Raw genomic sequence first — 26,143 nt, 5'->3', positions numbered from 1 at the left:
CTGCTTCAGGTTCTCCTTCAGTCCAGACATTCAGTCTTGAGAAGTCCAATATTTTCAACATGGGCTTTTACACTCAGTGTTAGCATGCGTCACTGCGTTTTCTAATGAGCCACCAGCTTCACCTTGCAACGCTGGAGATCATCATTGCATGGGTCCTGTGTGCTACGGTGATTTCTTCTGAAACCATGTATAAACCTTTCCATCAGAACAAACAATGGAGACACCCAGACGTGGGCTGCAGTTATGCTTTAATGGATTTTTTTGACAAAATGAACAAGAACCAGAGAGCAAACATCTCCAATAAAGGCTTCATCTGTACACATGCAAGCTGGTGTGACACCGTTGTTTGCAGTGAGATAGAACCACACTGTAGATTGGCCGAGATCAATTGAAAACTCTAAGCATGCACATCAAAATGGAATTTCCACTCATCTGATGGGTTAAGAAGCATCTGAAACATTAGATGAAGAGCAGAGATCATTGCTACACGTGAAGTCTGGCAGCACCTATGCAAAAGTTAACTACTGAAGAGGCAGTTGGTGTTCCACTGAAGTTACAGTGAGATGAAATTGGTGTATTGGATCAGAATAGTCAGTTTCACTTCCCCAAGTGGATGTTAACACTCCAAACCACTGGGGGGGGAGTCATGGCTACATTGACGGTTTGCACGAGGCCAAAGTTAACGTTCAGGTGCCTCTGATGAACTGTCAAGATAAAGGAAAACAAACCCCCAGAGAACTGCTGTGATCATTTATCAAGATTAACACACGTAAGTGTCAGTTGCAGAGGTGAATATATGACTGCGAGCTTCTAACTGGTAGATGAGATCGTGAAGTTTATTTTCATAACAAATTATTCATTACGTGGGCTAAGCTGATGAGGACGCGCAGACTCAGCGGCGGACGGTGGTCCAGCCATCATCATCAGTCTCGTTCTTGGTGCGACGGGGGTTTTCTTTGTCAGTGCGCCAGGCCTTTTCTCCATCGGCATCACGCTCTCTCTCCCGCTCCCTGGGCCGCTCCTCCCTTCTATCATCACCGCCGCGACGCCAGGATCCTCCTGCAGACACCAGGTGCTCATTAGACATTGACTTTATACAACTTGATAAAAACCTGCACCAGCAGTTAACAGGTAAATGGTGACACCTGCTGGCTTAAAACAAAACTACACTTCACATATCCCATTAGGTTTTATAGGGACCAACACCTAAGTCAATTGTCCTGAGTACCTACATTACCAGGACTTCATCTATATGGAATGCAGCCATTGGTATTAGAGGCCCCCTACACATAGGATGTGCTAAGTGGAGCCCTGTACCCCAGTGCCACTCAGCAAGTATGTGTTGCACAGCACTTACGTAACATTTGTGCCTGTGCACGTGCGCCAAAAATAAAGAATACTTTACTTAGGCATAGCAGCAGGTAATGTAGCAGGAGGGAATCACAGATCACAACAGTGATGGAGGAAAAGATTAGCAGGTTCAGCCTGAAATAAACCTGAAACGCTCCTCACCAAGCCGCATTTTCTCAACGAGCCCAAACTCTTCAAACTCCCGTGCTGCCCTGAGGACTTCGTGAACCCACACACGCTTCTACAGAATAAACAGGGCCAGCTCTTTCCTCTGGTTGACGGTCAGATAGATTCAGAGGTCTTTGATCATCTCTTCTGCTGGTGCAAAATGTTGGGGGAACTTGCTGGTGCACGTGTCAGTCACACAGCAACCACACGTGCATTTGAGCTGTGCTCAGTGCGGTGTCGCCCTGCCTTCGTTAGACCCTGCGTATGACATCAGTCCTACTAGTAGGGGCCTCAACTCCACTTGGGTTTTCCTGCTTGGGTGTGACAGACAGCTGCTGTGAGCAGGGTCATCTCAGATTGATTGTGTCAGGCTGTCAGGCTCGGCTGGCAATAAGGCTTCTCTAAACTTGAATATTTGTTGTGCAGAACTGTTCAGACTTTGCTTTAGTTCAAATTTGGTCTCAAATATAAAGACGTGCTCTGTTTACCATCATCATGATCTCTGGGTGGACCTCTTTGCTGAATGTCCTCACGGCGGTCTCGATCACGACGGTCTCTGTCCATGCGGCGGTCATCGCGGCGGTCTTCAGTATCCTCTCGTCGAGAGTCTCTCCAACTGCTTCCTTCATCTGCTCCTGCTCTCCTCCAGTTATTCTCCTCTCTGAATAGAATCACATGCATTAACACAAATCCCGACACGACAGATTTCCTTGACACTTACTGACGTCACTCCCACCTGTGTGACTGGCGGTCTCTGGATCTTTCCTCATCATCATCATCATCTCCATCGTCACGGGCGCTGCCACGGGGAGGCCCCCAGCTCTCTTCCCTGGCCTTTTCCCGCTCTCGCCAACCTCCTGCAACCCCAAATATGAACAACGTCATCAAGTTCTACGCAGTTCTCTGACATCACAATCTGCACAGTAGTGAAACACTTTGTTAGGAGCTGAAGGGCTTACCGGGTCTACCAAGGGGCTTCCAGGGTTTGGAGTCATCACCACGACGAGGCCCATCATCCATACCTCGTCTTCCACCTCTCTCATCATCTCCTCTTCTGGGACCCCAGTCATCATCAGCCCCTCGTCTAGGACCCCTGGAGTCATCCATACCTCTGCGTGGACCTCTGTCATCATCAAAGCCCCGCCTTGGACCACGATCATCATCAAATCCACGCCTTGGGCCACGGTCATCATCAAAGCCTCTGCGTGGACCTCGGTCTTCATCCATCCCTCTACGTGAAGGACGATCGTCATCACCACCACGGCGTGGACCGCGATCGTCATCAAAGCCTCGACGAGGCCCTCTGTCATCTCCACCCCTGCGTGGACCATCCCCTCGCCTGAAGGGCACCTCTCGGTCCTCTTTCTCATCCTCCCGTCCTTCTTGTCTCCACTCCCTACAGAGACAGTGTGGCTATTGTTCAAGCAGACACTGACAGTTTAACCAATCAGAATGTAGGATTCTGGGTTACCAACACACACCTGTCAGCCACAGGGCGTCGCCACTCTGAATCGGTTCCATCGGTGCGCTTCCTCCATCCTCCCTCCTCCTTCTCACTCCAATCCTAGGAAAAGAAATAAAATGCACGAGAAACTCAGCATAGTGGCATAAAAACCCTGCCGCTGAGTGTTTCACTTATGCGACTGCGGCGACACAACTGCACAAGCCTAACGGTGCGTTCACACCGAATGCGAATTTGTGCCAACAGTTTCCGTTCAAAGTCTATGCAAACGCGCGAATGATGCGAATTTTCAGTCTGGCGGCACAAATGAGGCAAATGTGCGTTGCGAAATGTTCTTATAAAACTTATCCCAGACTTGTGCTCTATGCATGCGTAGTAGCATGAGCTTCGATTCACACTAAGTCTTGAGGAAATGAGCAGGAATTTACTGCCCGCTATCATTTTCCTGTCCACCCAAGGTCTTAGGAATAAATGATCCAATTGTTGAGCATAATCTGTATGAAACATGGCTGACCCTAATGACTTCCTTCCTCTTAATGAGGCGTCCTCATCCAACTCTTTATTTACCCTCATGCTGCGCTGGCCATTAAACAGGCTGGGGGGGGGGGGCCTCTTGCCAACAAGACAGTGGTTAAAGGGATAGTGTAGTTATTTTGATGTGAGACTGTTTGAGACACTGATCAGTGTCTCACCTGCTCTAGACAGTTGTTGGGCTGGAGAATCAGTGTGATGCAGCAGCAGGGAGCAGAAGAAGGCGCTGGTGTAGCAAACCTGGTGTTTCCCACATATTTTGGACCAGAAGCTACAGTTCATAGTGTAGGTTTTTTGCAGCGTCGAAGCCACGTGAACTCTTTCACATCAACTCCCATCAGACACATTGTTTTCTGACACTTTTATGAGTCTGACTTTTCAGACTTTTCCTTCTTGACCTCAGCATTTTGTGGCTGTAGAGGAGTGGTGCTCAGCCCAGCCTTAGTCAGAAAACACTGAAAAATATTTTTGCAAGAGGCAGTTCAAAAACATCCCTTTTCTCCCTGAAAGCACAATACCTTTGAGAATACGGATAATAGGACTATGTGACTAAGGATTTAAAAGCATGAAGTATAGTGCAGTAACTGTAATTTATTATAACTGCAACCACAAATGTCATTACTGGCAGTGCTTCAAAAGACTTGAAATAACCACAACCAGCTATAAAAGATCCATGTACAGCTTGCAGCTGTAGAGGGACTGCTGGTGGAAAAATAATGCCCCTATCGTTTGTTTCGCCATTGTTCACTGAGCTTTGACGTTGTTGAGGTGACAATAGTAAGGCACACAGTGTAGATGACCCTGCAGTTTAATTGCCAAGACCCTCCCCGTAACACACACAGGCATACACTAAGGGACTCCTTCCCTCCTCATATTTCAACATTAAAGGTCAGCAAATTTGCAGAGCACTCAAGTGCGAGTAGTTGCACTTGTGCCTCACGCTGTCTCAAAAATTGGTTCGGAAATGTAACCATTTGTCCACAGTCTGGCGCCCTAAAGATAAGTTACTGATTCTGTGTTAAAAACTTAACGCTGGCTTCAATACAATCAGAGGTGACATCAGAAGCAGAAGCCTGCCAATTACATGATTTATCCTCCCACTCCTTGTCCATGGTCAGCCATGTTTGAGAGAACTCTCACGCCTTCAAATCTACCAACCATTATCTGACCGAGGCTTCATTTCACTTCTTACCTTGGGTTTGTCCTCTGGGTGGCCCCTTCTCTCCTCTTCACGTCGGCGTTCGCGCTCCTCGATCTCCTGCTGACGAGCGCGCTGCTTCCGTTCCTGCTCCTCCAGCTTGCGCAGACGCTCCTGGTATTCTCTCTCCTCCTCCTCTCGCTGCTCTTGTTCCAAGCGCTCACGCTCCTCGCGCTCTGTGACAAAACGCCCCCCTCCCCCAGGTCAATAAAAGCTCTGACAGGAAGAAGAGAACTGGTGCATTTCTGATGGCTTTTATCACTACAGCACGCGGTCTCACACATTTCTAATTATTGTCTATTAAAGACCTTCATCTTGGTTGGCTGCTTACATGTAAAACAGAAATCACACACCTTTCTTGAGCTGCTCCTCGTGGATACGCTGGGCCTCCTCCTCTTTATGGCGGTAGTAGGCGTTGCGCCTGTCCTCTTTACGCTGCCTCTTTCTCTCTTCCAAGCGCTTCTTCCTCTCCTCAACCAAGCGTTCCTCAAAGGCTTTCAGTTTTTCCTTTTAAGACAGCGATGATGAATAGCCTGCTGCAGTCATGTCAGTCGAGGTGCTGGAGGGACTCTTGTCTTACCTCATAAATGAAGCTACGCGCAGCAGTAATTTTGGACAGAAACTTCTCCTTGTCCTCCATCATCCTGGACATGCGTTTCTTGTGCTCCAGAGCCTTCTCCCGCTCCACCTTCATGTTACTGATCTACAACAACAGCAAAACGCATTCTTACATAGTGAGTAGCTCATTAACTTGCCTGGATGAATATATACATGTACTTTATTGCTTTACTTATTACGTTACTCATGACTGAGTACTTCCTAGGTTATCTAATTAAACAATCAGGGTTTTTTCATACCCTTTCCTCCTCCTGGAGCTCCCACAGCTCCGTGTCCTTGATGCGCTGCTCCTCATAGGCCTTTTTGATGAGAGGAATTTCCTCCAGCCGCTTTGCCCTCTCAAAGTAGTCAATCTGCAGAGAAAAACCAGTGTCCATTATATGTGTCCGGTATGCAACAGACATGTAGGAGACAATGATGCATTAATCTTTTACCTTCTTCTCTTGGTTCTTCAGACGCTCCTGGAGTTCTTTCTTTTCCTTCTCAAGCTGCTCCACCTGCTTGGCCATGATGAAGTCTGGATCCAGCTCCTCCAAGTCCTTCAAATTACACATAGTTTCAGTGTTAAAAACATTCCATCACCTCATCCTGTAACTGAGTTCAAACGTGTGGATCAATCCAGCTACACTGGCTACAGTTCACCTCAATATCAATATCTTTGAAGGCCTTGGCTCCCAGTTCCGTCTTCTTAATTTGCTCCAGCCGTTCACGCACTGTCTTCTTCTTGATTTGCTCATGCTCCTGCATAATGCGCTCCTTCTCTCTCTCTTTGGCTTCTTGACGCAGACGCTCCTCCTCGGCCTTGCGAACCTTCTGCATCTCAGCTTCCCGTTGCTCAAGTTCCTCCTTTTCACGCTGGATGTTCAGACTCTCGAGACGTTCCTTGCGCTCTTCAATGGTCTGTCTGCGAGCCAAGATGCGCTGGTGGTCTTTTCGAGCATTCTTCAGATAAGCAGCGATGGCCTGCTGGCTCTGCTCCTCACGCTCTTGCTGATAACAGACAGATGTGGCCAATTTGTGATTTAGCATTTAAGAATCTAGTGGTGTGTGCTGTGGTACTTTAATACAACAATAAGAATGGGAGTATTTGTATGACAACTGTTGACTTGGATCATTGATCAAGTAGCTACAGAAGCCTGTGGTCTCACCAAGATGGAAGTGGGCTTGATGACCTGGATGGCCTTGGCCAAAGATGAAGACATTGCCGTGAGCTGGTTCCTTATCTGCTCTGAGGGCATGTTCTGCAGGAAAGGACCAACTGGAGCATCCTCTTTGGTTGAGTAATTCAGGTCAGATCCAAAACTCAGAGTTCGAGAGGTGTGGTCAATTCGGACCTACAAGATCAACATGAAGGACAAATGGTAACAGTATGACAGGGATGTAAACCTTCACGTGTACGCTGGGGACTGTACTGTGCTGGGAATGCTGGCTGTGCACTCGTAACCAACTTACCTGCAGATCACAGTGCCTCGCAGCATCCACGATGGAGCGCTCCAGCTGGAAGGCATCCACAAACGGGACGAGGGAAGCCAGACGGCTGAACTCAATGCTCTGGTAGATCTGTGCAACCTGATGTGATGATGTGATGAAAAATTAAGGTTGACAACATCACCATTTCTGGTCAAGTATTCAGAGGGAATTAAAGAGGTTGAGGAGAATTACTTGCTGCAGAAGCCGCAGGATGGTGTTACTCTGCAGGTGAGGGACGTAGTGCTGGAGGTCCGACTCCTCAGCCTGGTCTCTCACCCAGTCCAGCACCTATGAGGGGAATTCAGTTTGTTAGAATGACTTCGAAAAAAGACCAAGACAAAAGAGTATAGTGTGATCAACTGAATAATGGCAGGTGGTTTACCTTGGTCACTCTTCCGCTCAGCTTCAGAGGATGGAAGTCCACCTCAAGCCAGTTGTAAAGCTCCTTGACTTCTGGTACCACATACTGCAGCAAGTTAAATCTGACCTGGAAAGCACACAAATACTTTTCATGACACCTTTAATAACATCTATACAAAAAAAGATTGCCTCACAGCACGAAGGTTCCAGGTTCGAGCCCAGGCTTCCTCCCACAGTCTAACGACGTGACAGTGAGGTTAGCTGGATACTCTAAATTGACCGTAGCTGTGGCTGTGAGTGTGAATGGTTGTGTCTGTATGTGTTGGCCCTGCGATCCGTCCAGGGTGAACCCCGCCTCTCGCCTGGATAGGCTACATCCACACTTAAAATGGTTATTTTCTTACATCATTCAATTATTAGTAATCCTAAAACGTTACTTGTAAGACATGTTTACTTGACCCAGAGGAATGCACAATACTGACTAATGAAGTGTCACAATTACAATCATAATTATCCAAATTCTCATTTTGGGTGGGATTTAAGATCATAATCTGAGTTTCAGTCTCTTTTGTTATCAGTGAACTGAAATGCTGGTCAAAAAAAGTCAGTACATCAGTGGTTCATTATTTTGATCTCTGGACTTTCTAAAACAGTAATTATGATTTTCACCATAAAGTACATGAGCTCTATTGAAGCAACAAAAACCAGATTCTCGGTTTCATATTCTGTCTCAGTGTTGAAATCTGAAGCACAGAGGAAACGTCATCTCTCGTGCAGAAAATATACCATGTCGTTGATGAGACTTTGGCGGCTGGGTGGAGACTGCAGGCCCAAGAGGGTGGCCAGCCGGCGGTGTTTCTCCACAATGATACCATCCATATCCAACAGTCGAGCAATATCCGTGCGCTCAGGGGTGATGGGAATGGACAGAGTTGCCAGGAGGACTCTGGTGGACATCCTACAGATGGAAAGTTAAGTGTTATTACCGTTTTGTTTCTACCAAAGCAAAACTTGTGCACCTCTGCAGGTACTGGAGATACCTCTGCATCTCATCCTGAGTGAGATTCTTGCGCATCTCTCTTGAAAGGTGATAGAGCCGGTGGAGAGTGCAGGCATGGAAAAGAGCATTTCCAGATTTCCAGAACACAGTTGACACCTTATTGTAGTAGTTGGCCATGAGCTGGGGTTTGGGAGGCTTCTTGGAAAGAGCAAACAGACCATGGATGTCCTCAACAGCCTTGAATGCTTCCTGGAGAGAGAAACCATACTTCAATCAAGTCTATGCATCTTCACTTTATTTCGAACACAGACGGTGTAAGTAACATGTGTAAAGTTGGTAGTCAAGGGTTGCACTCTGGTATAGACGGCACAGAGACTCAGTGCTGATAAACAGACCTGCCAGAGCTCCATGCTTATGGCGCTGTCAAGCTGCACCAGACGTGTCTCCAGGTGCATGGACTGACTTTCAGGGTTGTTCAGGTTGATGGCGGTGCTCTGGTTGTGGTGGCGTTGGATTTGACCCAGATGCATACGTAGGTTGTCACACAGCTTGCGAAACTCAGCTTTACGGGTGTATTGAAGGCAAAACTTGAATGCTGCAGAGAAAATGATAGGACACTTTTTAAATTATGCAGTTCAATACCCTGCTAAGTTGTTATTTAGTCAAAAGATACATCAGAAGGATGGGGGGAAAAAAGTATTAATTATTTTGGAAATAAATTAGCCCTGATTACTAAATTATGCTTCATAACTCAACAAAACAGTTAAAAGATAAACATATTAACGACATTTTGGACTTGAGGTTTTAATGTACAAAGACATAGATGTTCAGGTTCTAATTTAATGATCAGTAGAATATAACAAAGTTCTTACAAATGATGTGCATACACTGTCATGTGCAATACATGTTTAATAGCTCAGAATCAACCTTTTATTTTTAACCTCCACCCCCAAATTCCATGTCAGCCATGGCACTGTAATCACAGGGCTGAACACAATTTTTTTGGAAGTAGTTTATACTTTCATTGCACACAGAAAAAAATGAAACTCATGTCTTTGATAGTAGCACGACAGCAATAACACAATGTTTATCTTGCTGGAAAATCAGATTTCGGTGTGCATATTTACCTTGCTGGGCAATGTCATGGTAAAGGCGCTCCACTTTGGAGTTGTTTCGCAGAAGGTCCAGGCACTGGCGGTAGGACTCCCACAGAAATTTCACCCAGGGAGTGAGCAGGAGGCGATCGGTACGATCCTGAGTGTCCTCTCCACTCACGGCACTCAGGAGTACACTGTAATCACGTAAGAGTGTCAACCTGTCAGATATCTGACCAGCACCAAAGACATCAGTGTGAATAAGGACTTCATTAACGTCACCTTTCTGGAGTCTGGATGTTATCCAGGTCCTCAATGTCCAGGACCATCTGCTGGGACTCCTCTTTAGCTGTCTCAGTCTTCTCCTCTGCCAGCTTCAAATAAGCCCTGACCACATCCTCCAGAGATTTGATGTTCACCTGTTTTCACATGTTGATAACAAAGACAGATTAATCCATTAAATTCTCAGGAACAAAACCTACAACTCATGTGTGAGAATGTCTGTGCCGCTGACACACACACACACCTGCTGGCAGATGTTCTTGTACTGGTAGAGCCCTTCCTTTGCCAGGTGGCTCTTGCGGAGATCCACACAGAGCTCCAGGTACTTGAGCATGATGGGCTCGTGGATCTTCTGCCATGTTCGATGTTTCTTGCTCTTGATGACATCGTACAAAACATCCAAGGCTGGCTGTTTCTTGCCAACTTCCAAAAACTCTGTATTAAGCCACAAAACAGACAACGTACGTCAGAGATCACCATGCAGTTATACACCAAATAAATCACGTTCCTGATATATGATAATTTTATGACATGATTAGCTACTGTAATATATGATTGGCGAACGTTAAATATTCCTGACACGTTTGGGCCCATCTCGGTCGTTGGCGACCTGACGGGTAACGTTAGCTTGAACATCGATAGGAGAACAGCAGGTACTAATAATTTGACAGCAGCCATCGGGAGCAGGTAATTACGTTTCAGGCGTGCCCCCGGTTTGATTTACTTTAATAACGTTAACATTCACATATGGAAGGCGATTAAATGCATTATTCTTGACCATGACGACGGCCTTGAGTGTTAGCTAGCTAACACACTCACGTTAGCTACTGAAAAGGGACAGGACTTCCCCGCCATTCCAACTAGCGTTAGAAGCTAACGGCACTGCCTCAGTCGGTGACGAGGCATCAGAGAGCTAAAGGAGGCTAACGTTCCCCGGTTCGCGTGTGAGTCTGACATTATGTTGCAACCTAAAACTGCGTTGAACTCACCGTTCGCTCGTTTCAGAGCATTCTCTGGGCGCTGGAAATACGCCGGCATTTTGGTTGCTTTTAAGTGAAACTCAAAATAGATTAACTTGAGTTAATTTTCCACAGATTTCACCAGTCCATCCAGGCCACGCACTGACCCGCTGCAACGATGCTAGCTGAGAAAGGAAAGAGCTCAACCTCGTGAGGCGGCCTAACTCGGGTTGCCAGGCTTGTCCAGTGCCATCCCCCTAAACAAGCTGCCCTCTTCGTATAAAACACCTATTTTTTCAACTAAAACTAATAAATAATATGAATGATAACTATAATAATATAAATAATCACAAATAATTTTTTTTATTGCAGTTGTTTCTCATCAATGAGAGAAAATTTTTATTTTATGCGCTCAATAGTGGGGAACTGAAGGGGATATTGATGTGAGTAGCTTAGTCATTTTGAATATATGTAAAAATATTAGCATGAAAATAATCTTTTTTTCTGTTGAGACATTATTAACAATAGACAGGAAGTCTAAAGAAATTAACCAAACGGGGGTTTTAAAAAAACCTGACACATCTGGGTGCATGTAAAGTACCCGTATGTACCCTTTTCGTGGTGCATTCATAAAACCCTCCAAAAATGTAATTTTCTCCAAATAAATTAGCCCTTTAAAAAATGTCCCACATTTCAATAAAAAGAGTGGATATACGATACTGTAAAAATGCGGATTGCTTTGACAAAAGCAAGATCGGACACTTCATGTTTTCCTGTGCAAAACATTGCAGTTTGTTCATCTAACTGCACGTTTGGTTTTAAGACACATATATAATGAATGAAAATTAACATAACTAACTGAAATTTACCGCATGATGCCCCAATACAAGATGGTCAAAGTGGGCCCAAATCGGGTCACAAGAAGAAATAACCTTAAAGAAAGACAGCAGTGAATGGAAGGAGTAAAATCTAATATTTTATACTCTACTGCCTGCTATATCTCGTTAACCATTGTATTTTTAATTTCGTCTTGTTTTTTTGTAAGCATTTGTCTGAATTTGCCTGTTTTGATTCTTATCTGTTTCTCGGTTTAATGGCCTTCCTCTCTTCTCTTGGCCTCTCAACACCAGCTTGTCAGTCAGTTTGAAGTACCATCCATCCATTTTCTACTGCTTGTCCTGTTCAGGGTCGCGGGGGGGGGGGGGGGGGGGTGGGGTGGCTATCCCAGCTGCCTTCGGGCAAGAGGCAGGGTTCACCCTGGACGGGTCACCAGTCCATGGCAGGGCCAACACAGTTGTGACTGCACACGAGTATAAAGAAAAGGTGATTGCAAGTTTGGCCATTTCACTCACATAATAGTAAACTCTATGATTTCCGGACTCGAAAACGCAACACCATCGCCAACTGTGATTGGCTGAGAATAGCGCGTCACCTTTCGACCCGGAAGTAGGAAGATACTTGGCGTAGAGAAGAAAGTCTGTTGACAGCGGAGTTCAGAGTCGTTTAAAAACTCCATTACCGTCTCATTACATCTGCTGAGCGTCGCTTCCGGGCGTTTGCATCTCGCTGGAGCATTCAAGGTACCTGACGGTCACACTGGTGCTAACACAGGGGGTTTGTTGGCGGTGGTTGCTCTCCGGTTAACCTGTGCTTACTATCAACTCTCTCAGGTATGGAATATGGCAGCTACTGAAACACAGTCTATGTTAAGCGTCGGTTTAATCGGTAAGTTTCGGTTCACCGTTTCTTGCTCTTCCAGTGAGATTTTAGAGCCCCAGGAGGATCACATGATGTCAGTGAGATCCAAAAGCGTCCCATCAGCAGCTTCCTGTCCCTGCGGGAACATGTTTGTCCATCAGGTTCATAGACAAGTTTAAATGGATGTGTTTTGTGCACAGAGAAGGACGTGAATGGAGACACTCTCTGGGTGTGGTGCTACCCGTCTGTGGGCTCAGAACTGAGGCAGGTTCTGCTCAGCAAGTGTTGTCTGACTCAGGACAGCAGGGACTTCCACACCTTTGTGTTTGGTCAGTTCTGTCGTACCTGGTATTACATCACCACCCTGGAGGTACAGGAGCCCTCAGCTCTCAACAAGGTACTGTGTCTTTATTGTCATCTTTATCTCAGAAGAACCTTGAAGCAGCAGAAGATCCATGAGTCTCTATTTGTATTTTTCCCTCTCAAGGTCACTCATTTTTCAGTAGTAGTTACAGCGAAAGACTTCAACCCGGAGAAATATGCAGCTCTTAGTCGGATTCTGTGCAGGTACAGTCGGTTTCTCTTAATGAGGGCGGGGCCAATGTTAGCGTTGTCCTCTGAGCAGAGCTCCTTCAGAAGACAGGTCTGATGTGGTTTGTTTTCCAGGATGTACATCAAACACGGCAGTCCAGTGAGAATGATGGAGGCCTACATCACCGTCCTCACCAAAGGCATCTGCCAGAGCGATGAGAACGGCTCTTTTCTCATCAAGGACTATAATGTTCGGAAGGCGTACTTGGCAGGATCAGTCAAAGGTGAGATGTCTGTAAGCGCACTGTAATCAACAGCCGGCCTCCATGGTCTTCTCCTGAGTTCAGGGAGTGACCTGACTGAGCTCCTCTGTTGCACCTTTAATCCAGTGATCGTTTTTCAGTCAGTCATTTTCAATACTGACGAATCTGCAAGTTATTTAAGTCCAACAAACTGTGCGACATGGAAAAAAAGGTAAATCTGGGACCTTTTTGTTGCATTAATATATTGCAATTTCTTCATGACTCTGTAATATTAGCCCAACCCCTAGTATTGATATTATATTGCTGTATATCATGATGAAATGATATTGCGACCCACTTATGTTCAAGTAACTATTCTTGCCCGTTCGGTGATTGTGCAACTTTGCAAATATCATTGTAATAACGTGGATTAGAAATCCTGAATTAAGAAATACTGACTGGGTTTGTCTGTTGAGTTATCAGTGTGATTAGAGATGGGTTATCAGATCAGGAGCGTCAGAGCCTGGTTCTGATTATGACATCATTCACAGATCAGATGTTGGAATAATGGTGCTGATCCGGATTCCGTTCAGTAGCTTTTGATGGATCATGAACCTGATGTAGCATAATGTGAACCAATCCATACATACAATTAAAGTGATGATGTCATCTAGATATGTCTATAGTCATAATTATGATATTCAAGAATTAGTGTGGTCCCTGAGTCAGTATCAGCAGATGCATGTTGAAATTTTAAAAATGTTTATCAGTGTGTGCTAGTAGGCTACCCAGATGGTGTGTGTGTGTGTGTGTGTGTGTGTGTGTGTGTGTGTGTGTGTGTGTGTGTGTGTGCGCGCGCGCATGTGCGTGCCTGTTCTATCTCAGATGTGGTGTCCCAGTTCGGTATGGAGACCATCATCCTGTACACGGCTCTCATGCTCAAGAAGAGGATCGTCGTCCATCATCCTCGGATTGAAGCACTGTTGGAATTTACAAGGTGAACTGGACAACAAAAACACAGTATTTGACCATTTTTAGGTTTCAAATTTTTATTTGTCAAACAAACAAAAAAAAGCCAACAACCTCGGGCTGCATTCCATTTAGGTGCATGGGTTCCAGGGCTGTCACGGGAGTAACTTGTGTATCTTTGTCTGGCCAGCCCACAGATCACCTTCTGGATTTATTTGTATGTGCTCATTTATGCTCTGTTGACTAATGTATCACAATTATCCTGAACCAGTTTTGTCAGCAGCTGTAACCCAAACAGCGAACTGATAGTTAGCTTAGCTGTAATGAACACAAGCGGTGGAGTGCAGGAGCAAACTGCCTCAAAAGTAATCTATTACACTTTTTTTCAAGAGTATTTGTCTGCATTGTTAGAACTGGGGTTGGGTTTAACATTCGCGGTTAAAAAAAACAAACATGAAAATTAGAAGATCTTATTGATTTAGATCCGGGTACCTGGAACTACGAGCTTGAGGTGGCGCAGTGATTTGACGCAGCACCTAAAAAGCCCCATCACAATCTGTGTTCCACGCAGAGAGGAAAGAATGGTATCTGTCTGTGTGCCAGGCTCCTAAAACGATAGACAATAAGTGTATTTCCAAAAAAGTTGGCGTGTTTCTTTAACCTCCTTATTTCCCTCAGAGTTCTTCCGGCTCTGGCGTGGCACAGGAAAGACTGGTCCATCCTCCATCCGTATGTTCACCTGACTGAGACTGAAGTGGAGGATCTGAAGAGATGTCCCGGTGAGGATGCCTCCTGCTCTTCTTACTCTAATTAAGAGCGAACCTACACGCAGAGCCGCCTCCTTGTGGTTGGTGATCAGCCTCCATCTGCTCTGATCACCGCCACCTCATGGAGGGACCATCAATTATTCACAGCCGGCATGTTCGCTCTCCCCACAGGGTATGTCGCTGGATGTTTGGATCCAGAAGTGAGCAACAAAGCCGACTTGTTTGATGTGTATGTGAACCTCCCAGACAGCGTCATCACGGTGTCCCAGAGCGCCAAAGGTACAGTCGATTCTGTCAAGTCGGAGGCGAGTTTGACAGCATGTCCCTCAGACTAACATTGACTGTCCCACCACAGAGGCCATGACTATGGGGAAGCTGCACAAGGACGTTGGTCACCTCATCGTCCAGTCTGCAGAGGACGCCGAGAAGACGGACAGTCAAGTCATCAAGGTGAGAAGCATTCACGTGTTTGACCCACTGATGGTTGAAATGTTGTCTTAACGCTAACCTGTTCAACTGTAGGACATCTCCATCAAGACCAAAGAGATTCTTGCTAACTTGGCAGCCCTGGCGGGTGAGTGTGAAGATGCTAAAATCACCCTAGAAGATTTAAAGCGGCATCATTTCCCCGCGGCAACGGAGAACTTCCTCTTTCATTTGGCAGCTGCCGAGCAGCTTTTACGGACATGAGCTGGTGTCTGAACACCGTATGAGAGGGTGATGTCACTCTCAGCGCCGCGGACTGTAGCTTTGCATTTTTTTAGAATAATCACGGTTATCATGACATAGCACACAGGGCTTCTTCTTTTCTTCTTCTGCTTACTGACAGGAAGCAAAGCCTACATGGAACTATTGTTTACCTCCTCTCACGTTCAGTCTGGATGATTGACAGTTACAAGATGTACGCACTAGGTGTTTTGCTTCCAGTCTGTAAGACTAAATTGAGGGCTAAGAAAGTCTTAAAGTTGTATTAACATTTCATGAATGAGGGCCCATGGGAGGAGTAACAGGGTCCCATCATATTTCACCCCCCCGCCGTGCTAACCATGATTTGACTCTCATCTTGTACCAATTTCAGGGTATTTATAATGACATAGAGATAAAAAGGATGGGTGATGAATCTTTATTTTCTTTCTTCCTGACAACAAATCCCACAAGCAATGACTTCATCCTGCTAACACCTCATCTGCCCCTGATAGCTGACCTGTGTGTCCTAGACATTTATTGTAAACTGGAAATGACACATAAATGCGGTACATTGTTGGGCAGCTGAACATCTTCCTCCCTGAGCACCATCATGCTGATCGTTTTGAGTTGCTGTTCGAACTCGCAGGTGCTCCACCTTGAGTCCATCTGGGTATGACACTGAAATCCGCACAGACACTTTCTTCTGACATGCAGTGATTTTAAACACGTAAGCCGAGAAGTCTATCAAACACATGCGCCACCTTTCTCTTAAATTATTTGTGACATCTGAACAGGTTCTCACTGGCTCCCACTAAATGCATTATTTAAAGGGATAGTTCACCCAAAAAAACGAAAAGGAAATTGTCATCTATTCACCGTCATGGTGATGGAAGGTTGGGGGAAGTTTTTCAGTTCACAAAACGCTCCTGGACTTTCACAGTAAAAAGGTGTTGCAGTAATCTCCCAGACAGTTGAAGTGAGTGGTGACCATCTTTGAAACATGTAAAAAATAAAACAGTAAAAACGGGAAATTCCTCCTTGCTGCTTGTCTGAAGAATCGAAGTGTCCTGAAGCCTCGACATGCCAACCCGACATTCCATCAGTGTGAGGGGGGGTGAATGATGGCTGTTTTTTTTAAGTTGTTGGTGAACTTTCCCTTTTTGTTGTTTTCCCTGTTTTTGCTACAGAACTGCAACACGCAGTTTAAGGAAAAATATGTTTGCGTCTCATCTAGAAAGAGCTTGTACCTCGTCCAGGCTGAACTGTTGGACCCTGGAACTGTCGTGCTCAGGCCCTACTTAAAGCTGCCAGCAGCGACGAGTGGGTACTCGCACTTACCACATACGTTACAGTGTGTGGCTTTTCCTAGGAGCGAGGAGGAGGTGAAACCTGATCATATTTGAATTTCGAATGAACGAGCAGACTAACGAATGCACTGTGGAGCAAGCATCAGTCTGATCACTGGGTGGCGCTAGATTACAGACTAGTGGTCATTTCGAAGGTTGAAGTATGTGTTGCTGTTGAGCTTTACGGGGTTCTACTGACGGCTGTTTCTAATAAGCTTTCTGTCCCATTTCTATGAATTAATGTGACAAAGTATGAGGAGCAGCTCCCAGTCTCCACCAGCAGTTCAACAGTACCACAAACTACACAACACTTAAAATACCAGACAACTTGATGGGATTTGTTGACAATAAGACTGAGATCATTTCCAGCTTTATTTTAATATCAGCAGCTCTTGAATATAAAAACATCTTTGCTTACTTGTAGCAAACACATCTGGTTCCTGCCCTGACTCACAGAATGCGGAACACATTTTAATTCTTACTTATGAGTAAGTTGTCTGATCACAACGGCGATAGGCAGTGCACACGTTGATTTATCAATGTCAGATTTTGTATTTTACTAAATTGGGAACGAGACTTCTCCCAGCTCTTTTATAACAAGGTTACGGGGAGAAAAGCATTGATCGACGCTTTTATGCCCACATTGATTTACATTCAGTCACGTGTCTCTTAACTGTAAAGGTTCTCTTTTATTTTATTGATTGTATTGTTATATAGTGGCGCTGTTGCTTTGCTGTTGGGAACATTCAAAAAATAATGGCCAAACAGCTGAATCGGTGCCTCCATAATTCAGATCAACTGAATGCGTTTCCATAAACTGATGTCATCTAATTGTATTCTAAATGTTCTAATTAAATACGTTTATTATCAAAAACATTCCCGATCAGTGTTTGTGTGTTGTTGTTGTTTTTTTAATAAGAATAATTGGATTTCATCTTCTATGACGTGAGCCTGCTCGTCAGAGTCCTCTGTGGTAGAACAGGTGTCCGTCAACGGCTGCAGCCTGCAGCGCCTTCTCAACACTTTCCTTCTCTATCTGTAAAACAAGCTCAGGGTCAGCAGAGTTCAACTCAAGAAAACGTTCCAGCAGGAGGAATCTTACCGTTCCCAGTTGTGGAAAGATGCTGAAGGACAGCGGGATCATCAGGGCGAAGACCAACACCACACTGACGTAACGGATAGGAGTCACCAGCAGCGAGTTCCTCTGGAAGATCCTTCTGTAACAGATCGCCGCCCGTTGAGTCAGTCACAAGTGCTGCTCTGAGGTCGAGCTGTAAGGAAAAGATTCTGACCTCTGTAGGAGTAAAGTCAGCATATTAGGAACAGCAGCCGTCGTTCCAAATAGTGCAGCTCTGGACAACGCCGTTTCCCTCACGGCCTGAACAACAACAAAACAGTCCGATGAAACAAAAAAAAGAGAGGAAATGTCACCTTCCCTTTCCATTTTCTCTTCTTTCACCTTTTTTCCTGCTGCTTTTGAGATGCCGACAGGATTCCCGTTGGAATCAAACACTCGGACCCCGTTTTCTTTCTCCTCACTTCTGATAACAGACACACTGAAGGCGGCCACAGCAGCTGGAGGGTGACACACAACCTGCTGTCACTACAAGATCCAGCTGACCCTTCGTACACTCGGAGGACGAGCGTGTTTAGTTTCCTAAATACCTGAGAGTGGGATTGGCAGAGCAAACCGGAGGAAACTCTGCAGTGGTGCGGATGTAACATGGAGACGGTTAATGATAATTTGAGGAAGGGCCTGCAGACAAAATAGATGACACACAATGATATGTAGAGGAGTTCACTTGAAGCTTTACAACCAGTGTAGATACAACACAATCAGGCTGTACACACCCCTGCAAACGCAGCGTAGGAAACGGTTCCTGCCATCAACAGAAGCTGCCTCAAAGATCTCTTCTCACTCTGCTGGGGAGTGATAAACACACACGGAGGAGACAAGTGTGTGTGTGTGTGTGTGGGTGAGTGAGTGGGTTCAGAGACGACCTGCTCAAGTAGCCACATTAGCATCAAGCACTAACACCTGAACATGTATTTGGTGATATATCAGGATTCATCACCATAAAAACGGAACATTACCTGCTCTGACGAGGAGTTTCTGTGTGTGTAGTTGAAGCCAGCGTTGTAACTCTGCAGCAAAAACTGACACATGACATAGACATCATTAATATCTCATTACAGCTACGGGATTAGCGTGGCGCCTCAGCTGCTGTACCTGCCAGGCTAAAGCTGGACTGACGCTGCTGTGCGGCAAAAGGCTGGCAACAACCTGGGAGCAGAAGAGACACGTGTCAGTACTGAGTGGACGAGCACCGCAGCACCCCGCCGTGATCGTGACCGGACGCGACGTACCCAAGGAATCGACAGCGGCATCAAGGCTGGACAGAGAAGCAGAGAAGTGAGGTTATAGTGTCTCACAAGACGGATCTAAACCCCAAAAGTTGGCTCTCATCAAGCTGCTGACCCTTATATGTTTATGTTTTGTTATGAAATTATTTGGGCAATTTTTCTAAAATTCACACTCTTTTTTTGTCGTTTATTCGTCGTCTGCTAATCTTCTAGTCCCATTTTCTCCAGCAAATTTCCTTGACTTCTTTTCAAGAACATGAGACCATGTGTGTGAAATTAGTAACGAGCCACAATGAAATATCCAGAAATGTTTAAAACACAATTTCAATCTGTTTTTTTTCCTTAAATCTATCTATATACTATATATACCTACATGCACTTATGCACTGCTGGATTGTCCGTTTGTTTGTTTGGCTGTTTGTTGCTTTAGATTCTACTTAAAACAACTGAATATTTAAAGGTCAATCCAGTGGTTTTGGGTCCGACTTCTTTTTTTCGGTAATTATTAAAATGTTTTGAGTTCAGAAGTGAAATTTTCCTCACTTTGCTGCAGGCCCCCCTAGAAGACCATTAAAGACTCCCGGAGGGCCCAGCACCCCACTTTGGGAACCCCTGATCTGCGTGTCACTGACTGCGAACATTTAATCACTGAACAGGATTTTTAGACTTTTTCCAGGCAGCTGCAGGCACTTCCACGTCTGATAGATGGTGGAACCTTGATTGAATAAGTCTACTGTACCCGGGGGGCGGAATATCAGCGGCAGCACAGCCCCAGAGTCAGCGTGGACGGATGACTGTGAACACATGAAATCAAATCAGAACGTTTGTCCACAGCAGTTTCTTGAGCTACACGTGAACCCACTTGGCTCAGATCTAATCATCTCTGAAGTGGGTGAGAGGTGAACTGATGGAGTTCATCATTGGTGTTGGTGAACCTGCAGCCCACTGTGGCCATGCCATAACTTACAAGAGAGATCAGGAGATGCTGGTCCTGGAGGAGGAGACAGAGCACAGGGGTCACATTAATAATTGCCCTCTTCCTTAAGGTGACTGACTCACTGAGTGCCTGACCTTCCCGCTGAGCTTCTCTCCACTCCCAAGATCATCGTGGGCTTTCTGGATCTCAAGCTGACGGAGGCAGGGTCTCAGGTTAGAGGTCCAGCAGTTTCATCTCACGTCACTCCATCTGTGCTACTCACATTTGAGGTCAGCAGGGAGGAGGTGTCCAGGATGTGAAACCAGATCTGTACACGACCCAGGAAGGACTGAACCAGAGATGGAGAGAGAGAGAGAGGATCATTCAGGATGGAGGAGGAGAGGAGGATGCTTCTCCACTCTCCACTCTCCTACCTGCCCATGACTCTTCCAGTACAGCAGGTTTGGATCCATCACGACGGCCACTTCACCTTCCCGTTACCTGACAAATATCACCACGGCACACTTTCACACAGACAGCAATTGGTTCTAATACCGCTGAGGTCAAGTACAAATAACTTCCGGGTTTAACCACGTGGTCAGCGTGCGCGAGTGTCTGAGACATTCAGGTTGCACAGGAAATATGAGCGTCAGCTAAAAGAATTGAGAGTCTGTGGCATTTATCCCGCTATCGGGATCCCGATCTATAATTGGGTGATTAACATCTTTATGGCGTCATTAATCGTCGCTAATTATCACATATCACTTTTTAAATAAAATAAACCCGCACCAGCTAGCAAACATAAGTGCAGTCACCCGCGTCCAGGAAGGACACTTGAAGGCATCAGATTTCTCTTTTGTCTTTAAGGACCTCATTTGCACAACCTATCATTTTTTTTAAACTCTTGCTGTTGAGCGCTTATTTGAAAGTTTTCGTCACCTATTTATTTTATTTATTTATAATTAATAATTTAGTTACTTGACAGCACGTGCTGACGTTACGCGATAACGCGCTCACGCCGCCGTCCTCTGACATCATCCAACATGGCGGCCAGCATTACGAGACTGCTCAGGACGACTGTGAGTGCAACACAACACGAACACCAACACGCGCGGCGTCAGTTTCACGGTGGCTCATGAGAAGAGGGAAAGTAGCAGCCGGTTCCCGCTCCGCTTCTTCTCAGGCGCCGACATCTCGACGGTGTCGCACCTCTGAACCGGGGAAGTTCCTCAAGGAGCAAACCTCCGGTCCGCGGCCGTAAATGGCGACGCGACATGCGCATGTTATATTGCGTTGTTGGTTTAAATAATCTCATTTTTTCCTAAAGGAAGAAGGACGTAACCCGATAATAGTCGTGTATATTAAAGTTTTGTCCCTGAATTGTAATTGTTTCATAGTTTGTGTGACATGAAGGGACATTTATTATTTATTTTTTAATAGTTTGAGATGCAGTGACATTTTAAACCTCAACAATTGACAGGTAATAAATAGATACAAGTGGTTTCAGATTTGTAAAATGAAAACCATGTGGTGGATATTTCCACTTTTGATGGTCAAAAATAAAGATGAAATACAAAATGGGTCGATTTTCTTTCATGTCTTTTGACTTAATATTTTTTATCAAACTCAGTCCAACTTTTTTTTTTTTAATACAAAGTCATGTTGTTTGTATGAATTGTAGCCAGTAGTGTTGTCTACTGATGCACTTATTTAAAAAAGAAAAATGTGGGTCTGATAAACGGCTGGTCGGCCGCAAAATCAGCCGGGGGCCAAATTCAGCAGCCAGCCAGTAAATCAGCAGCCAGCTCACTTCCTCCTCCTGTCAGCAGCAACAGGATCAGCTACCGTAATTACTGTTGTTCTCGTCTGCGTGCAATGAAAGTCACAGCTTCCAACTCAGATTGAGTGTGAGCAATGACTAGAGCAACGGTCACCACGGTAGCCGAATAGAGGCGACTGTTCAAAATGTCAGCACAGAATTGCAGTTGAATCCACGCTGAATCTGATCTGGTCACAGCCCGTTTGTTTTTGTTGTTGTTGTTGTCATTTTTCAGGCGAGGCTTGCGGCGGCCTGTCAACATGGCGCCTCCAGAGCTGAACCCATCCTCCGGAGAGCCTGCTTCTCCACCAGTACGTGCACCATCACTGAACACGCGGTCAGATTCTTGCTTAGTCAGCCCAAGTCAGCGACTTGACTTGATCAGCTTGTCTTGTGCAGAATGAGCAGAGCAGCCGCGGTGACCTGCCGCTGACCCCTGAGATGAAGACCTGAATAGTTGTGGTTGTGCAGCGCTCAAGCGTGTTGCGGTGTTGGCTCTAGAAGGTAGATGTTCCCCTCTCGTCCAGCTGATGTTTGTTGTCTGGTCAGGTTCCTCCAGCTGGGCCGCTGCCGTCACTCAGCCTGCCCCTGCTTTTAAGGGCACAGCCGTCCACAACGGGGACTTCAAGGAGCTGAGCCTGGATGACTTCAAGGGCAAATACCTGGTGCTCTTCTTCTACCCGCTGGATTTGTGAGTGCTGCTTGCTCTCTTTTCATTTCAGAATAAATTAGACTTAAAGAATGGATTCAGAGCATCTAGAGGATAATCGTTGTCATATGTTTTAAAAAAAAAAACAAAGGCACATCATCATATAAACGATGTCGCTGAGGCGCAACGTGCAACCCTCAGCAGTTACCGACACGGCCACGTTGTTTATGTGAGGTTTATGATCAAGAATATGAAAGAGCAGAAAACAATGATAAAGAAAACAAACATTGAAGACGCGCGCGTGCTCAGAAGGAAGGAGTAGTGAATGAAGTGATGAGGATTTCTAGTGAATCCCTCAGGTTTGAGTCGATGCCTCAACCAGGTGACAAATGGGCCAGAAACAACAAAGCATTTCACACTTGCGATTCCATCCTGTCATCAGTTTGAACTCAACTAACGTTTTGGTGTGAAGACAAACAATACATCACAACAAAAATACCCCAATTTCTCGTTTTTCTTTTCATATTCATTCATTATTTCACATCTATTTTTTCCATGAATCTAAATCCATTATTAAAAGTTCTCTTTCAGGGATGGTTTGCTCTCCAGGCTATCAAAGCTTGGACGTCAATATTCTTCTTTTTTGTTTTGCTGAACTTGATGTTGCTCGTCATCAGTTGGTCCCACTTGCGGCCTGTAGTGTTATTAACAAGTTTGAAGTCAGCGGTGAATTTTCCTCTCCTCTTTAGCGCTCTTTTGACAGTCTGGTTGATCCTGGCACCTTCCCTCCTTTTCCTAACAGGTCCCATCCATGTACTGAACACTGGATACGCCCCCACATAGACAGTGATGACCTCACTAGGGGTCACAGTTAACCTCTCAAAAGGTTCCTGGTATCTTGGTTCGATCAGTTCACTTTTCCAGAGTCCTGCTGTTGACTGTCTGACCACAAAGCCTGGACACACAGCGTAGTCTCGGTCCACCCATTCAGGGCATATTTGAGCAGATGCCCATCCACTTTTTGACAGAGTGAAGAAAACCGTCTCCTGCATCGTCGCTGCCACCCAAACACAGAGCGTTTGATTCTACCTCCTCTTCAAATGGTGTTACTTTCCAGTGCTCCTGGAGCGTTTCACCCTCTCAGTCTCCTGGTTCACGATATTCGCTGTCCTGTTTCCACTTTGTGTCTTTTCCTGTGTGTCGTCTGTGTTGGAGACCACAGCGCCCACTTTGTTCCACCAGTGTTTTAATGTCTACTTGTTGCTAGAACAGAGGGATCGAGTTGTCTTCACAGTTGTCTTTGTGTTGATGCAGCCGTAAGATTGAACAATAGTTACAGTTTCCTGTATGCTTATATAGTTCAGTCAGAATGTTTTCCTGTGATGCGTATTGATCTTAATTCTTAGATTAAAGTCTGTCCCTGCTTCTATTATTTGATGACGAAGTTATGTCTTTGATCTTGTGGGTTCTTGCTTTCGTCTCTGTTTTGATCTCTAGAATTCTCACTTCTGGGTTTTAATAGCAGTTGGCATCCTGACATTAAGTTGTCCAATAGTGTCCCCCTTCCCTTCGGTCTCTTCAGGCCTGCCAGCATCGTTCTTCTCTCTGATTCATATTTCCTGCACGCTAGAGATCAAACCGATCAATCGGTGTCAACAGGATGTTGTTGTTGTCGTAATTGGCGGAACACGTCGGCGATAGTCACCGATGGCAGTTAAACCCAAAAAGGGTTGTTTTCCTCTCAAGTACTCGCAAAAGGTTTCTTGAGCTCACAAAGATTTTTTTCCCACTTATAACTCCTGTTTGACTCCAAAATTCAGAAAAAGCCAGCGACATTTCTTCACCTGAGAGCCAGTGGAGGCTGATGGCAAACACCAGCAAAACTTTGTACAAATGTCAGTTTGCATCGTCCGACGTAATCCACATCTTCATCACCCAGCTGTCAGATCAGTAAACACTTTGATTTGAGCTAAAATCGAATGGTAGCACTTCCTGTGTCTGACAGTGCAGTGGTAACATCTCTCACTCTATCACAGCAAAGGTTACACAGCCTTCCTTCCACTGACAGCTCGCTCCTTTCATCGAGCACCTTTTGTTTCTCTCGCTCTCTCGTAGCACCTTCGTTTGCCCGACCGAGATCATCTCATTCAGCGATAAGGCCAGCGAGTTCCACGACATCAACTGCGAGGTGGTGGGCGTGTCTGTGGACTCTCACTTCACCCACCTGGCGTGGACCAACACTTCACGCAAGGTACGTTCCCTCAGCGGATCCTGATTTGGTACGAGACAACCTTGAAGGAACTGAGGGAAGCAAGAAAAGTGTTGCTGAGTCCCTCAAACCACCAGGGCTCATGGGAGGGAATGATTATAAAAATATAACCAAAGCATTTGGCCCCTGGCTGGCTTAAAAATCCAGCTGCGTTCAAGGTACCGTCGGCTCGAGTGGTAGAGGGACTTATTTGAATGTGCTATTCATTAAAAGCACACCAGTGTGTTCTTCAGGGTGTGGGAAATGTAGTCCTTTGAAATTATGACCCTGCCTCAGTGTCTTGACCTGGATTTTTTATGCTATCTTTGCTCATAATTCCTCCGTTGTACTGTCACCTTCAAGCTGTGGTTCTGAGTAGCAGGAAATGTTCTGGGCCTTTCCTCACCTGATCCCCCACTCAGTGTACAGAGCTGTTCATGGTTTAAATTGTTAGATAAACATGAAATGTGACTACATGAGAGAAAGAAAACGAATGAAGCTGCTGGTTTGGGGGACGTGTTCACAGCAGGAACGATGACAAGTTCATTCGTAGTAGCGGTCGCAGTATCCCCGTTGATGGGTTGCGTTTTGTGATGTTCTGTGAGCAGGCTGGAGGGCTGGGTCACATCCACATCCCCCTGCTCTCGGACCTCAACAAGCAGATTTCCAGGGACTACGGCGTTCTGCTGGAGGGTCCCGGCATCGCGCTGAGGTACAGCAGCATCCTCTGACAGCTGCGCTTGCACTGAAAAATGGAAACTCACTATTTTGACTGTCATCAATTTGCAGTGATAGTCCTAATATTAAAGGAGGTCAAATATCTTTGTTCGGTGTGCAGCCTTCGCCTGAATGTAGACTGCAGTTTACTTTTGGTGTATTTTAAAATTCACTACCGTTGGTAATTGAAATCCTTTACTTCAGGGGTTTGTTCATCATCGATCCAAATGGCGTGGTCAAACACACGAGTGTGAACGACCTGCCAGTGGGCCGAAGTGTTGAGGAAACCCTTCGTCTGGTGAAGGCGTTCCAGTTTGTGGAGACCCACGGCGAGGTGTGTCCGGCCAGCTGGACCCCCGAGTCTCCGACGGTGAGTTGCTTCACACTTAAATGCGTGTGTGTGTGTGTGTGTGTGTACGTACCTGTGCGAGATCTAATTTGAACAGGAACTATCTCTGCTTTTCAGATTAAACCAACTCCAACAGGATCCAAGGAATACTTTGAAAAAGTCAATTGAGGATTAAACTCTACCCCTAAAGCTGGTACAGATACACGTGCATTCTTAGTTTGACAAGTTGTGTGTACTCCTACATGGTTAATTGTCCAAATAAAGATATTCTTATACAGCTTTAATATAAGTTCATTAAAGTGTTAACTGACATGTTACCTTAAGTCTCTTTATTTTTGCTCAAACCATC

The 26,143-nt window shown here is 45.5% G+C and overlaps 4 protein-coding genes across 7 annotated transcripts in view; 2 read left to right on the top strand and 2 right to left on the bottom strand.

The window, feature by feature from the left end:
• Positions 1-17,583, top strand: part of dennd10 (DENN domain containing 10) — a 113,351-nt gene extending 95,768 nt beyond the window's left edge. Inside the window, exons 1-10 of one of the 2 annotated variants that reach the window (XM_086179601.1) lie at positions 11,959-12,072; positions 12,163-12,217; positions 12,391-12,587; positions 12,678-12,757; positions 12,857-13,005; positions 13,849-13,960; positions 14,611-14,711; positions 14,871-14,978; positions 15,055-15,149; positions 15,222-17,581. In XM_086179601.1, the coding sequence (XP_086035727.1) occupies positions 12,172-12,217; positions 12,391-12,587; positions 12,678-12,757; positions 12,857-13,005; positions 13,849-13,960; positions 14,611-14,711; positions 14,871-14,978; positions 15,055-15,149; positions 15,222-15,389 (1,056 nt within the window). In that variant the 5' untranslated portion in view covers positions 11,959-12,072; positions 12,163-12,171 and the 3' untranslated portion in view covers positions 15,390-17,581. Of the gene's footprint in view, positions 1-11,958; positions 12,073-12,162; positions 12,218-12,390; positions 12,588-12,677; positions 12,758-12,856; positions 13,006-13,848; positions 13,961-14,610; positions 14,712-14,870; positions 14,979-15,054; positions 15,150-15,221 lie in introns of those variants that run through there. The other variant, XM_086179600.1, reaches the window with a different exon arrangement.
• eif3a (eukaryotic translation initiation factor 3 subunit A) lies at positions 232-10,708 on the bottom strand. Its single transcript, XM_086179597.1, has 22 exons — positions 10,523-10,708; positions 9,778-9,968; positions 9,534-9,670; positions 9,285-9,448; positions 8,553-8,752; positions 8,198-8,406; positions 7,944-8,115; positions 7,180-7,284; positions 6,990-7,085; positions 6,780-6,896; positions 6,476-6,661; positions 5,970-6,317; positions 5,762-5,866; positions 5,567-5,680; positions 5,290-5,412; positions 5,063-5,216; positions 4,704-4,885; positions 3,000-3,082; positions 2,478-2,914; positions 2,255-2,375; positions 2,007-2,179; positions 232-1,059 (listed from the first exon to the last, which is right to left on the bottom strand). Exons 1-22 carry the CDS (start codon positions 10,569-10,571, stop codon positions 893-895), a joined length of 3,633 nt encoding a protein of 1,210 aa, XP_086035723.1. The 5' UTR covers positions 10,572-10,708; the 3' UTR covers positions 232-892.
• On the bottom strand, positions 15,642-20,624 carry sfxn4 (sideroflexin 4). 3 transcript variants are annotated; one of them, XM_086179604.1, is made up of 14 exons: positions 20,447-20,624; positions 20,296-20,361; positions 20,168-20,224; positions 20,064-20,087; positions 19,836-19,890; positions 19,100-19,125; positions 18,963-19,016; positions 18,827-18,889; positions 18,584-18,655; positions 18,398-18,488; positions 18,192-18,307; positions 18,025-18,110; positions 17,835-17,946; positions 15,642-17,768 (listed from the first exon to the last, which is right to left on the bottom strand). In XM_086179604.1, the coding sequence occupies exons 1-14, from the start codon at positions 20,483-20,485 to the stop codon at positions 17,691-17,693; spliced, it is 939 nt and encodes a 312-aa protein (XP_086035730.1). In that variant the 5' UTR covers positions 20,486-20,624; the 3' UTR covers positions 15,642-17,690. The 3 variants fall into 3 exon arrangements, with proteins under 3 accessions (XP_086035730.1, XP_086035728.1, XP_086035729.1); XM_086179602.1 differs by having other exon boundaries at positions 15,644-17,768; positions 17,835-17,949; positions 20,447-20,622; XM_086179603.1 differs by having other exon boundaries at positions 15,645-17,768; positions 17,835-17,949; positions 18,584-18,652; positions 20,447-20,621.
• Positions 20,625-20,963: 339 nt separating this feature from the next.
• Positions 20,964-26,111, top strand: prdx3 (peroxiredoxin 3). The gene is made up of 7 exons (XM_086179605.1): positions 20,964-21,091; positions 22,067-22,142; positions 22,381-22,522; positions 24,596-24,731; positions 25,337-25,440; positions 25,650-25,815; positions 25,912-26,111. Exons 1-7 carry the CDS (start codon positions 21,056-21,058, stop codon positions 25,960-25,962), a joined length of 711 nt encoding a protein of 236 aa, XP_086035731.1. The 5' UTR covers positions 20,964-21,055; the 3' UTR covers positions 25,963-26,111.
• The last annotated feature ends 32 nt before the right edge of the window (positions 26,112-26,143 follow it).

The sequence above is a fragment of the Aulostomus chinensis genome, chromosome 16, assembly GCF_037954235.1.
Source record: "Aulostomus chinensis isolate RoL2024-O1b breed Wild chromosome 16, RoL_Achi_v1.0, whole genome shotgun sequence".
NCBI lineage: Eukaryota > Metazoa > Chordata > Actinopteri > Syngnathiformes > Aulostomidae > Aulostomus > Aulostomus chinensis.
The sequence above is the reverse complement of the archived record's forward strand: the minus strand, read 5'-3'. Positions and strand labels throughout refer to the sequence as shown.

Bases quoted from the DNA above. Each gene is read 5' to 3' on its own strand.
- sfxn4 (XM_086179602.1), bottom strand. From the start codon at position 20,485: ATGGATCCAAACCTGCTGTACTGGAAGAGTCATGGGCAG. The intron at 18,489-18,583 runs GTGTGTACAGCC...TTTTGTCTGCAG, and splicing joins CCTACGCTGCGTTTGCAGGG to GCCCTTCCTCAAATTATCAT. The intron at 17,769-17,834 runs GTAAGATTCCTC...CTTGTTTTACAG, and splicing joins TCTTTCCACAACTGGGAACG to ATAGAGAAGGAAAGTGTTGA.
- prdx3 (XM_086179605.1), top strand. From the start codon at position 21,056: ATGGCGGCCAGCATTACGAGACTGCTCAGGACGACT. The intron at 21,092-22,066 runs GTGAGTGCAACA...GTCATTTTTCAG, and splicing joins CGAGACTGCTCAGGACGACT to GCGAGGCTTGCGGCGGCCTG. The intron at 22,523-24,595 runs GTGAGTGCTGCT...GCTCTCTCGTAG, and splicing joins TTCTTCTACCCGCTGGATTT to CACCTTCGTTTGCCCGACCG.
- eif3a (XM_086179597.1), bottom strand. From the start codon at position 10,571: ATGCCGGCGTATTTCCAGCGCCCAGAGAATGCTCTGAAACGAGCGAAC. The intron at 5,867-5,969 runs GTGAACTGTAGC...TGTAATTTGAAG, and splicing joins TCAAAGATATTGATATTGAG to GACTTGGAGGAGCTGGATCC. The intron at 4,886-5,062 runs GTGTGTGATTTC...GTTTTGTCACAG, and splicing joins CGAGGAGCAGCTCAAGAAAG to AGCGCGAGGAGCGTGAGCGC.